Source organism: Triticum dicoccoides, chromosome 3A, assembly GCF_002162155.2.
Source record: "Triticum dicoccoides isolate Atlit2015 ecotype Zavitan chromosome 3A, WEW_v2.0, whole genome shotgun sequence".
Taxonomy (NCBI): Eukaryota; Viridiplantae; Streptophyta; class Magnoliopsida; order Poales; family Poaceae; genus Triticum; species Triticum dicoccoides.
Window position 1 is genome coordinate 623,221,521 of NC_041384.1, and position 11,391 is coordinate 623,232,911.

Below are 11,391 nucleotides of genomic sequence, written 5' to 3' on the forward strand. Positions count from 1 at the left end.
GGTTGCAACTAATTAGTACAGTATCGCTTTCTGCGCAGCAATCTGATTTGTTCGAACCCTAAAGGCGTAGCTTCCTCTTAGCTGGAACTGGGTACTATTCCTCCCGATTCACGTTTGTTGATATTGTATCTTTGATGTTAGGGTTCAGTTGAAGGCTTGTGGAGATGGGTTGGGGGATATCCCGGTTGATTGGACTGAAGGCTGCTGTCTTGCTCACCGCAGCGTATTTCGTTCATGGACTGGGCATGAAACTGCTCTCACTGCCCCTCATATACACCTGCCTGATTGCCGTGCTTATCTCCATTGCTTCCCATCCGTCGGTCGACCTCCCGTTGCTCCTCGGCAAGGCATCCAATGGAAGCTTTCCCCTGTGGTCATGGGTCATGTTCTCGCCCTTTCTCTTTTTCATCCATCTGTTTGTGCTGTTGCGGAGATTTGTGAAAAATGAGCCCTTGTACACCGAGATAGCAGACGGAGTGTATGTTGGAGGCTGGCCTTCTTCAGTTGAACGCCTGCCACCTGGTGAACCCGCAGTCATTGATTGCACCTGCGAGCTGCCAAGAAGCTCAACTATATCTGAGAATTCATATTTGTGTGTCGCTACATGGGATACAAGGGCGCCTCAGCCACCACAGATTGAGTCAGCTGTGCGGTGGGCCGTGAGAAAGCGGTCACAGAACAAACCTGTGTATGTCCACTGTGCCTATGGTAAGTTTTTATCTGTTAGTTTGTTATTCTAGATTTATGAAAAGCCTTATGTTTTATTATGTTTTGATAATAATAGTGGTCGTCTACTTGTCTTCATGCATCTGAATTCACTTATGCAGCTTACTACTCACATTAGATTTTGTTGATAGAGTAGACACATCTACTACCTTGAGGTGGATAAACTGTTGAGCTGTATTGTGGGTGTGCTGATGTGCATTTCTGTCCTGTGGTTGTCCTTAGCATTTCTGATTTACCTTTCAATATCTATCAAAGTTAAACTGCCTCTCATACACTATAGGATAAATTTAATGACATATAACAATCTTCACTAATTGCCATCATATATGGGTCAAGATATACCCATATGCGCGACTACAAGGTATCCCGTGGTTATTCTAGCATTTCTAATTTATCTTTCCATATCTATCAAAATTAAACTGCCTCTCATACATTGAAGACTAAATTTAATATATGACAATCTTCAGTAAATTGCCATCATATAGAGGTCAAGATATACCCATATGCGTGATTACAAGGTTTGCACATACATAACGAATATTACAAATGTAATTGTAATGTCATCCATTGTCTCAAGGGCTCGTTTGGCCTGGTTTAGACTTAGGACTAAAAATGAAGCTTAAGCAGGAGCTGTGCGGCCAATTAATTTGTTTGTTTAGCTCATATTCATTATAAGTTTACAGTGGTTTGTTCAATTGGGTTATGAATACAAAGTTGTGTGTATTGAGCTCTTAGTTCCAATAGCATGCCCATTTGAATAACCCTAGGTTAGTACAATAGTTATAGACGGTTTTGCAGCCATGCAATACTCAGGTTTAAGTTACCTTATGTCTCGATAGTTATATTGTTTAAAAAGCACCGATACGGGGACACGGACATGGGGATACGCATACGGGGACACATTTTCCAAAAACAGCCATATGGGGATACATCGTGTATAGATTGAAAAAAAAAACATGCCATGTAATAAAAACAGAAAGATAATGAGATGAGATCAAAATACTACCCCATTTGTTGCCTCCATGCCTCCCTTTTCAAGTCCTTGAAAGATTGAACTGAATGATCCTCAATTTCCTCATACTGAGGTCCTTCCAACTTGCAAAATACACCATATGCTAGTATTACAACATAAGGCCGCGTAGGATATTTAGGATCTGGAATACCAGGCCTCTTCACTGTCACCCACTGCTGTGCCGCTGCCCCCAGATGCCATGCTCGGTAGCTAGCAAGAAGGGCACCAGCAGTAACAAGACAGCAAGCTGCGGCACCGGCGTGCCCGTACTTTGCTGCTGAGAGCAAAGCTGGCCGGAGATTTCACATGTCAGAGGCGCCGGCGCAGTCGCAGGAATGTGGACTCGAGGGGAGAATAGGAGATGGGCTGCTCGACTGATGCCTGTTAGGGTTAGTACATTGGCTGACTGGACCTTCTTGTGTCCCTGGCGTATCCCAGTTGTTTAAGCCGTGTCGGTGTATTTTTCTTTTTTTAATCCTGAAATTACGGGATACTCCATGACACACGTGTCCCTGTGTTGCACACCTATTATATGGGGATACAGCGACTTTAGACTTGTCGGTGCTTTCTAGGTAAACAGACAGAAATATTCGAGGTCAAATTATGCATTACAGTTTTGGCATTTTCCTATTATGGAAGGTAGAAATGATGTAGGACATGGTCATGTGGGATCAAGGGTTAACTGCTAAGCATCAAGTCATATGATGCTTGCCTTTGTCCTTTTCACAACTAGGAAGTACTATTTCTTTCTTCCCTTTATATTTTTCTCCATCCAGTCAAGCAAAAGAGCATCAGTGAAGTAGCTTGTAAATTAGCCATTAAGTTGATGCAAGGCAGGATCCAAACAGCCTAATCCATGTGATAAGCTACTCTAGTACTCTATCTATATGAGGCATGCCATTAACCATTACAGAGAGCAAAGTTTCCTTTCCTAGTGCATTAAGCTCTTAACAGCTCGTCATCTAAGTGCTTTGCTAAACTGTAACAGGCCATGGCAGAAGTGTCTGCGTGATGTGTGCACTTCTAGTTGCGCTGGGATTAGCTGACGATTGGAAAGCTGCTGAGCAAATGATCCGCGAGAAGCGACCTTCTATCAGCATGAACACTCTTCATCGCAAAAGCTTAGAGGAATGGTCAAAACACTTGCTTTCTCCCTCAAAAGGAAGTGGGGAATCCGATGTGAGTTCTGTGATTCTTTCGGACTACACCCGGAAAAAGCATTGAACTCGCAAGACACGGACTTGTTCAGTAACTGTGATAATTGAGAAGACTTCATGCTTTGGTGTTATCTACTGTAGTCCTAGTAAATGTCCAAGGCATTTCGTTGTCTAAGTTACTGTCCTCGATTATGTTGTATGGATACGTGGATATTCTATTACTGTGCCTTACAATGTTGCTCTTTTTATGCATACTGTTCATTGATCCTTGGGGTCATTGAATGCTTTCAAGACAAATCGTTTTGTGGGATTTTCTCTTAAAATAGAGGTCCCTGCTAGCCTGCTAGATTGTCATTTATAACGGAGTGTATGTCTCCCATCCGTACCTTTTGCATTTTTAAGGCAGTACCATGCATTCAATATCCCTGCTAGGTACTCCTCGTTTGGTTCAAGTAAATGCTCAGCTATTCATAGCTTTCTTGTGCTGCACCAGCCCGTCGTGTAACCATTTCATTATGTAAAAAGTTTCTTGTTTTGAAGTTTCCTGACTTACCTATGTTGATTGAAGTTATGCTGAAGTGTACTCATTTTGGTATTCTTTGATTGAGGTTATGCTGAAGTGTGCTCGTTCTGATATTTTTTGTATGCTCACTTGATTTTTCATCCTTTTTACCATCTGTCTGTCCTTATTAATGAGCGGCTTTCTAGTTAGAGGTTGAATTCTGAGCTGCATGCTTGGAATGATCTTCATCTGATAGCAGGTTTCACGCTTGAAACAGTTCTGGCTAGATGCCATGATGAAGCTGATGTTGAGTTCCTGAGTCCCTTGGTCTGGTATTGATGGAGCATCCACAGAGCTGTTTCTTTTACATCTGTTTATCATGTGTGAACTTCCATCTTCTGTTTATTGTTTTATTTATGTAAGGTTCCTTATGCTGTTTCGACATGTATTGCTTAACATTGCTCTTAAATGTTACTGCTTCTTTCATGGTTTCTTTCGCTCAACAATTCGCTGATTGTTTCTAAAGTGCTGCTGACTTGTTCTGGCATTTTTGTTGATTTTCGGTGGCACATTTTCATCAGCGGTTTCAGATATTTCTGGTTTCCATGTAATCTTCTCTCGTTTTCCATCTGTGATATCGGTATCCTGTAGCAGCTGTCCTTTATTGTTTGTTGATATGTTGTTCTCGTCGTTTTCTATTGATTTGACAGTCGATCTTAAATTATTGCTCATCTCTGTTTTGTGATGTTATCTCTAAAGGTCTCCTTCTGCAAAATAAACTTGGAATAACCTAGTATAGATAATAAGGGATTGTTTAGCAAGAATATTCGAATTTGTGTTATTTTTCTGTCTGCCTTTGTAAAGTGGAATTTGGCTGCTCGGGTCCATGAGCAGCCACGCATCTCCCTTCTTTGCTTTGCTTTGCCCCGCTGCGAGCCAAAATTTGATGTACTAATAACTCTTCAGTCAGTTCAGGAGCCATGAGAACAACAGGTGAGAGCCACTCAGCATTGCACCCCAACAATTGCCCCCTCTCCCTTTTCCCTAGTGATGTTGCTTTCTCAAATACTTTAATCAATGATAGAACATTACAGTCCCTCGTTGTCTTCTCCTCTCTTTCTAACATCACTGACCCCTACGTTACACCCTCCAGGAGAAGCCTCAAAATCCGGAGAACTGATTCTGTTGCGGTTGGTGGTGCTGCTGCATGCCTTGCAGCTCGGTTCCTGTTGGGCTGAGGCTCTCGGTTCCAATGAAGTTCCTGGTACAGGAGAAAATAAGAGGTGCAAGTCATTGTCGGTCATGTTCATTTCACCTATGTATGTTTCTGAAAACACAAATATTATGTGCAAAAATATCTTTTTATGCACATGTGTTGAATCCTTATAATGAACAACTAATAAGTGACTTGCCGAATGGATTTTACATATGTCTTTCTTCTTCTGAAACTGGGGAAAAACTAAGACTATAGGGTGCAGTTTTTGCAGCTGAGCGAATGAATCTTACTCGCGAGGACGGGAAGCCCAGAGACTGCTGAGAGCTCGGAGCCGGCGGTAGTACTCCCCGATGGAGAGGAAGCATCGAGCCGCCTGTCGGGTTGTTAGAATCCGTCGCATCTGATGCAACGTTTGCTGCCTCAGATTGTCAGCCTGCAACATTTGCAAGTAAGTCACCCAAAAGACAATGAGATGTCATGTTATACAGTTTTGTAACTTGGCTCGGCTAGGAATTTGACACGACATAGAATGCCGGCATTATATATACTTAGTGATGGGGCATTATCAAGATTGTGCGAGTACATATTCTAATGCTAGGTTGTTTTCACTGCTATATTCTGCTTTCGACGATGGTTCAGATCTTGCAAGGGCTTATCCTAATGTGACATTCTTTTCTGATCACGTCGTGTGGGACTTAACATGGCATATATATAACAGATAAAATTTGAAGAAAATGAAAACCAAAGGAAAAGGAGAACCTATGATTAGTATCAACAAAATAGCCAGCCTTTCCTGAGCGACCGAAAATAAGAAGTGTCTGATGTGGTCATGTTTATTTGAGTCATTCTTTCTTATAGTAGTACTTCTAACAAATCACTATTATTATACATACTACTTTCTCTGATGCAACTATATCTAAATCCATTCACCATCTTTTTCATAGGAGACTTTATGCAGAATGATTGCCCCAATCATGACCCTAGTAGAATTATTAATTGCCTGCATATATACCTTGATACCTTTTCAAATATCTACATCCACAAACCACAATCAACATATCTCAAAAGGAATCAGGGCTCAGAAAAGGCAGAAAATAAACAAAGACAAAATGGAGGTCTCAATCTTCTTTTATCCCTGGAGGCCTTGAGAGAGAGAAGATAATCCATAAAAAGTCTAGACGATTGTTTTTCCTACACTTGTGATGGAGCAGCAACGCGGTATCCACCTTTCTTCAAGGCTCCTGTCCACGGAGCTGAAATTTAGGTGTGGCTGTGTCCTTTTCTGATGGTTTTTCTGTAGAGGAGACTGTTCATGGGTAGGAACCCTTGCAACTTTTGCAAGGCATGGAACATCATAAATGAGGCCTCCAAGGATACGATTTTTCTCGCTATGATTGTGGGCCTCAGCTGTGGTAGTACCAGCAAGCAAGCAGAGGAGGGAATAAAACAAGAGAGGGGATGTGTGGCTGGCACAACACAACAGCACAGGAGAGGGTAGAGAGGCACAAGGAACATAGCTTATGCACAGTTGCAACCGTATGTATTCGTCCATTGACTTTATATCTAGAATGAGACATGTGTCTGTCTATGTACATGTATATATTGTACTAGTACCAGATATGCAGGTACACGTACACATGTGTGATCAGGAATAAACCTTTCCCGCCCTAGGGTAGGGCCCCCACCAACTTGTCTAGAAAACGTACTGCAATAATTGGTTGTACCACTACCAGAAGCATTAGCTTGGTAGTAGTATGGTTTTATTTATAATAACAGGCTGATTATGCATGCTAGAAAGCGCTAATGATGCTTATCCACAAGTTTAATCCGCTGGTTTCTGACAAAAAGTTGGCCTGTCATTCATCATGGAGAAAGTAGGCCATGGCTCCGTAGCCAGCAGCTAGCGTTTCTGACAGGAAAGGACCACCTGTGCTATATACTGTAGCATGAATTTTACTTCCGTAGATTTTTGTATCGTTCGATTCAAGAGAGGTTGTTACTGGTGTAGATTATGATCTAACCGCAGCAAGTTTGATGATGCAGTCCATGTCCAAGAAGAGGAGGAATTGATGTGGTGCTGAGTGCTGACCTGCTGGTAGAAGCTCTCGAGGCTGGCGAGCTTCTCGAGCGCGATGGCCATGATGGCCATGTAGTTGGGGCCGGGGGTGCCGTCGTTGAGCGTGCCGGCGGCGACGGTGTCGGCGAGCGACTGGTGCAGCTGCTGCAGCCCCTGCGCGAGCGCCTCCTCCGCCTGCTCCGACGAGTGCTGCAGGCCGCAGATCCCCATCATCTGCTGCTCCGTCAGCGGATCCAGCTGCCCGATCAGGATCTGCATTCCCATGCATGATGGCAAGCCGGCTTCTAGCCTCAGTCGGTACGGGACGCAACAGCCGTACGTGCGCGCGCGCATGCACGGACCACTCTTCATGGATGCCGTTCGTGCATGCGTGCATGCAGTGCAATGCATGGGAAGAAGATGATAAAATATGCTTGACCTTGAGGAGCTCGGAGGGGCGGAAGCCGCCCATCCAGAAGAAGCAGCGCTCGGCGGGGGTGGCCCAGGCGCCGGTGAGGAGGTGGAAGACGTCGGCGCGCGCCAGCTCCGCCTTGAGCTGGAACAGCTCGTCGTAGTGCTGCATGCACTCCTCCACCACGGCGCCCAGGTTGCTGTCGGCCAGGTGCGCCTGCAGGCCGCCCCGGAGCTCCGCCAGCCGCTTGCCGTCGTCGTCCAGCCACCGCGCGTACTCCATGTCGAACATGGCGGCCCCTGCGAGCGCGCGGACCACGGTTTTACATGAAGTTATTATCATTACGACGAAGGGTGAAAGGTAAAAGTAAAAAAGGCAAACAAACGTCTCAGACTTTTGCAGTGATCAGAGTAAAAAAGTTCAGACGAACGGCGCTGATTACCAGGACTCATGTCACCGCCTGCGCCGCCCCCTCCGAGAAATATCCCCTGGAACAAGCAAGCAATCTTGTGAGAGGAAAATACTTTTCAAAGGCATCATCAAATGTACTGCACAGAGAGAAGACGAGCTGTGATAACAACCTGTGACCGTGCTCTCTGGAGCTCTTGCTCCATCTGCTGAAGCCTGACCCTGCTGGTCTCCAGATTCTGCACATAAGCCTGTGAAAAAGAGGGCGCTCAAATTTAGGCAATCGTAAGCAACAGTGCTTGGCACGATCATCAAAGGTATGTCTATGGATCTTGTGAGCACCTTCTTCCTCAGCCTGCTCTTCTTTGCGGCCTCCCTGTTCTGTGCTAATCGCCTTTCGGTCTGCCAAACCAAAACCAAAACGGTCAGTTTAACCATGCAAGATGATGCCACAGTTCCAAGAGACATGAATCAAGCAATGAGTGGATGAAGAAGCAAACAAACAGTAGCCATCCCACCTTGGAATCTACCAACTTGCCGTCTTTCCTCGTGGATCCATGTTTCCTCTGTGCAAAGGACACCAAGGGAAAAAAAGAGGTACGGAGTTAGAGCAAGGTGTGTATAGTAGCATCGTTCCTTCCTCTCCTATACACAGCACAGTGCCGCCACATCTCAACATCAACATCAACACCAACACCAAAGAAAGCAGCAGCTACAGGGAACAGGATAGTGCATTGGAGCCAAAGTTGCTGTCCGTTGTTCGATCCACAGCAACCCAAGTAGCCTTTTTGGCTGTAGCTGTCCGTCCCTGATGACACCGATGGCTCGGACAGCGAGCTAGCCACGCTATGCCATGCTGCTGGCCATCACAGCTCGGTGAGCGACCATCGCTGCCGCTTTGCCAAGGCGCAGGACGGCAGGAGGGAGATAAGATGGGGGTTTATCAACTTATCATGGTATGATCCTGCTTTTATGTCTGTCTACCCACCCTGGGAGAGACAGAAAGACAGTCCAAGGTGTTGTTGGTGTCCTCTTAACCAGGTGCAGCATCGACCAGATGCCATTAGTCCAATCAGTCCTCATCTACTATCATAGACACACATCCGGCTGTTCCCTCCCAAACAAGCATGGCCTTTTCTGCTCTTATCATAGAAGCTCTAGCCTATGCAAAGGGCACATGTCTTGTGCTTACTGCTGGAAGGAGTACCACTAGTGGTACCTTAACACGCTATCATAGAGAGACATGATCTAGCCTGGTAGCTAGACAGGCTTTGCGCATGTCCGTGACTGACTACACAAACACAAACGGGCGTACTACTCGGCCGTGGGACGGTGACGGGACAGGGCGATGCTGCATGCTCGCACGACGAATTCCCAACAGTTTGGCATCCTCTGTCGACGACAGGCCGAGAGTTGTTTTCTCTCTCTGGAGGAGATTTGATTTGACGGTATTATTCTGGGGGGCGAGAAGGACGAGCTGGCGAGTGGCGAGGCGATGTGTCCTGCGCTAACTCCTTGGGATGAGATCGATGGGCCGGTGGTACTGGTGGTCTGGTACTGGTACGACTCGCTAGCTAGCTGGTCTGGCACGTATGATTGATAGGAAAAGGTCAGGAGAGGGGGGAGGAGGGGGCGTTGTACCTTGTCATGGTCTCCTCCTCCGTGCAGCTGCAGCTGCTGGCCCTGGTGCGGCTGCTGAAAGCTTGGCGCGGCAGCGGCGAGGCCAGCGGCGGCAGGCGGGGGGAGGCCTGGCTTGTAGCTGTAATCATCAGTGGTCACCATCATGACCTCCTGCCGTTGCCGCTGCTCGGAGGTGGTGGAGGAGGGGGAGGGCCGGACGCTGCCGGCCGGGCCCGGGGACACCAGCTCCATCTGCGCCATTGTGTTCCGGGCTGAGCTCGAGTCAGTGGTGCTCCCGACTGACTGCGAATTCCCCTGTTCAGCAATTAACGCAGGCAAACAGTGAGTGGTCACGCACGCATGCATGCATGCATGCATGCAATGCAGGGTTAATGTGCCTCTGAGACGAGACGGGCGGGGGAACACGTTTTCGCCCCCCTCGCTCGCCGTCGCAGGCTCTCTTTACTCGTGGCCGGCCGGTGGCGGTACGGCCACGGGGGCTACGCCAAGGAACATCGCCATCTTTTTCCTCGGGTTCAGCGACGGCGACGACTGAGCCAGCCAGTGAATTAATGCATGGGGTGAATGATCATGGGAAGCGGGTCCTTACAGCACTGTGCAGCTGCTGTGGGTGCGGCATTGGCCACGAAGGGAAGATCTCCAGCGTGGGGGGCCTGCCCGCGCCCGCCAGGTACCCTCCTCCTCCCCCTCCTCCTGCCGCCGCGGCTGCATGCATAGATAGATACAAAGAGGATTCAATTATATCGATTCCATGTTGGTGTTCCTGTTCCCCTAGCAAACAGCTGTTCGTGCATCCTCACGGCCCCTCTCTCTCTCCCTTAACAGAGAAAGAGAAAAGGTTGTAGCTGTAGCTAAACATGGCGGAGGGAGGAAGAAGCTGCTGCTACACTGTTGGCTGCTGGTGTAGGCGACGGACGGAGGAGGGGAGGTCAACCGAACCCAAGGACGACGACATGCCTTCCTTCCTTGTCTCACCATTTATGCCGCGCGGAGGCGGAGCTGCTGCATGTGGCGACTGTTTGCGGGAATGCAAAAGGCGAGGCATGTCTCCCTCCTCTACCCCTCGCCATGTGTGCCTGCCGACTGCCGAGCAACAGCAACAAACGATCCTTCTTGGCAGGTGGCCAAGGTTCGGACCGGAGAGGTGCATGGAAGAAGAAGGGTACGTACGTAGCTTACACTTGGCCTGCGCGTCGCCTGCGATCATGCCGCCAGGGTGTGGGTGGTGGAGGTGGTCGGGGACGCCGACGCCGACGCCGGAGTTGGCGCCATGGATGAGGGCCTCCTCCAGCTCCCCGAAGTAGGCGGCGGCCGCGGCGGCGGGCTGGAAGTCCCTGCCCAAGCAGTGGCGCACAGAGCTCGTCATCTCATCAATCACCAGTGATACTGATACGCCAACTTATTACGCTGTAGCAGCTATAGGAAATCAAACAGGATAAAAGCTTTTCGAGAATGGAAAGGCAGGCGGAGGCTACTAATAAAGATCGACCGAGCTGGACAGATAAGGGTGAGGCCGGGGAGGCAGAAAAGATGGTGCCCGGATCACTCTCGCAGTACGTTCGGGCCTTAGGCATTAAGAAATGGAACTGGTGCGCGCGCTCGCGGAGGTGGAGGTGTAACCCAATGGAGGGAGCATAAGCATATCTGTGTGTGCGTGGAATAAGTTTGTTAAAAAGATGGATGGATGGATAAAAGCATGCACACGATCGAGATTAAGAAAGAAATTAATTAATTAAACAAGTAGCCTTCCCACTGAGGGATTTGCAAACTATTGGTTGTTGCAAGAAAAAGTTGGTCTGATCTTGCTAGCTAGCTAGCTCCTCTTGCATAGCTGCATGAGCTGAGCCAGGGAGGATTTTAGGCCGGCAGAAACCTCAAAAAAGAAGCAAATTTTTGCAAGGAGAATGAGCAGAGAGGGCAGCGTGGGAGTACAAGAAGCTGGCAGGCGGCGCGGCGGCGGCGTGGTGATGGGGTTGGAGCTGGAGTCCGCCATGGTAGGCGAGCGCCGCTTGGTGGTTGAGGTGCAGCACTGCCCTCTCGTGGTGGTCGTGGGCGGCGCTCGCCATCCTCCACGAGCAGCTCGCCTCCTCACCTTGCACCATGATCACCACCTCTGCTGCTGCTGCTGCTGCCAACGAGAGCCCAGACCCGAGGCCAGAGTGAAGTTAGTGGTGGTAGAGAGTAGAGAGAGAGGGAGGAGGACTAGAGGACCAGAGAGAGAGGGAGGGAGAGAACATGTGTACATACCATCCTGGAGCAAG

General features: G+C 48.1%; 2 protein-coding genes across 5 annotated transcripts in view; one reads left to right on the forward strand and one right to left on the reverse strand.

Moving 5' to 3' along the window:
• Positions 1 to 3,317, forward strand: part of LOC119269660 (uncharacterized protein YnbD-like) — a 4,137-nt gene extending 820 nt beyond the window's left edge. Inside the window, exons 2-3 of one of the 2 annotated variants that reach the window (XM_037551552.1) lie at positions 149 to 708; positions 2,727 to 3,317. In XM_037551552.1, the coding sequence (XP_037407449.1) occupies positions 165 to 708; positions 2,727 to 2,962 (780 nt within the window). In that variant the 5' untranslated portion in view covers positions 149 to 164 and the 3' untranslated portion in view covers positions 2,963 to 3,317. Of the gene's footprint in view, positions 1 to 141; positions 709 to 2,726 lie in introns of both variants that reach the window. The other variant, XM_037551551.1, reaches the window with a different exon arrangement.
• Positions 3,318 to 4,448: 1,131 nt separating this feature from the next.
• On the reverse strand, positions 4,449 to 11,385 carry LOC119269661 (transcription factor LG2-like). Of its 3 annotated transcripts, none has more exons than XM_037551553.1 (13): positions 11,378 to 11,385; positions 11,063 to 11,255; positions 10,301 to 10,464; positions 9,720 to 9,835; positions 9,131 to 9,424; positions 8,008 to 8,055; positions 7,832 to 7,891; positions 7,663 to 7,740; positions 7,524 to 7,569; positions 7,109 to 7,380; positions 6,703 to 6,942; positions 4,904 to 5,046; positions 4,449 to 4,658 (listed from the first exon to the last, which is right to left on the reverse strand). In XM_037551553.1, exons 2-13 carry the CDS (start codon positions 11,230 to 11,232, stop codon positions 4,559 to 4,561), a joined length of 1,731 nt encoding a protein of 576 aa, XP_037407450.1. In that variant the 5' UTR covers positions 11,233 to 11,255; positions 11,378 to 11,385; the 3' UTR covers positions 4,449 to 4,558. The 3 variants fall into 3 exon arrangements, with proteins under 3 accessions (XP_037407450.1, XP_037407451.1, XP_037407453.1); XM_037551554.1 differs by having other exon boundaries at positions 11,063 to 11,258; XM_037551556.1 differs by lacking the exon at positions 11,378 to 11,385 and having other exon boundaries at positions 10,310 to 10,464; positions 11,063 to 11,319.
• Between the last annotated feature and the right edge of the window lie 6 nt (positions 11,386 to 11,391).

Excerpts from the sequence above, each read along its gene's own strand:
- LOC119269661 (XM_037551553.1), bottom strand. The coding sequence starts at position 11,232 with ATGGTGCAAGGTGAGGAGGCGAGCTGCTCGTGGAGGATGGCGAGCGCC. Across the intron at positions 7,892-8,007 it reads GCAAGTTGGTAGATTCCAAG|ACCGAAAGGCGATTAGCACA; the intron begins GTGGGATGGCTA and ends TTGGTTTGGCAG. Across the intron at positions 5,047-6,702 it reads TCGAGAGCTTCTACCAGCAG|GCTGACAATCTGAGGCAGCA; the intron begins GTCAGCACTCAG and ends CAAATGTTGCAG.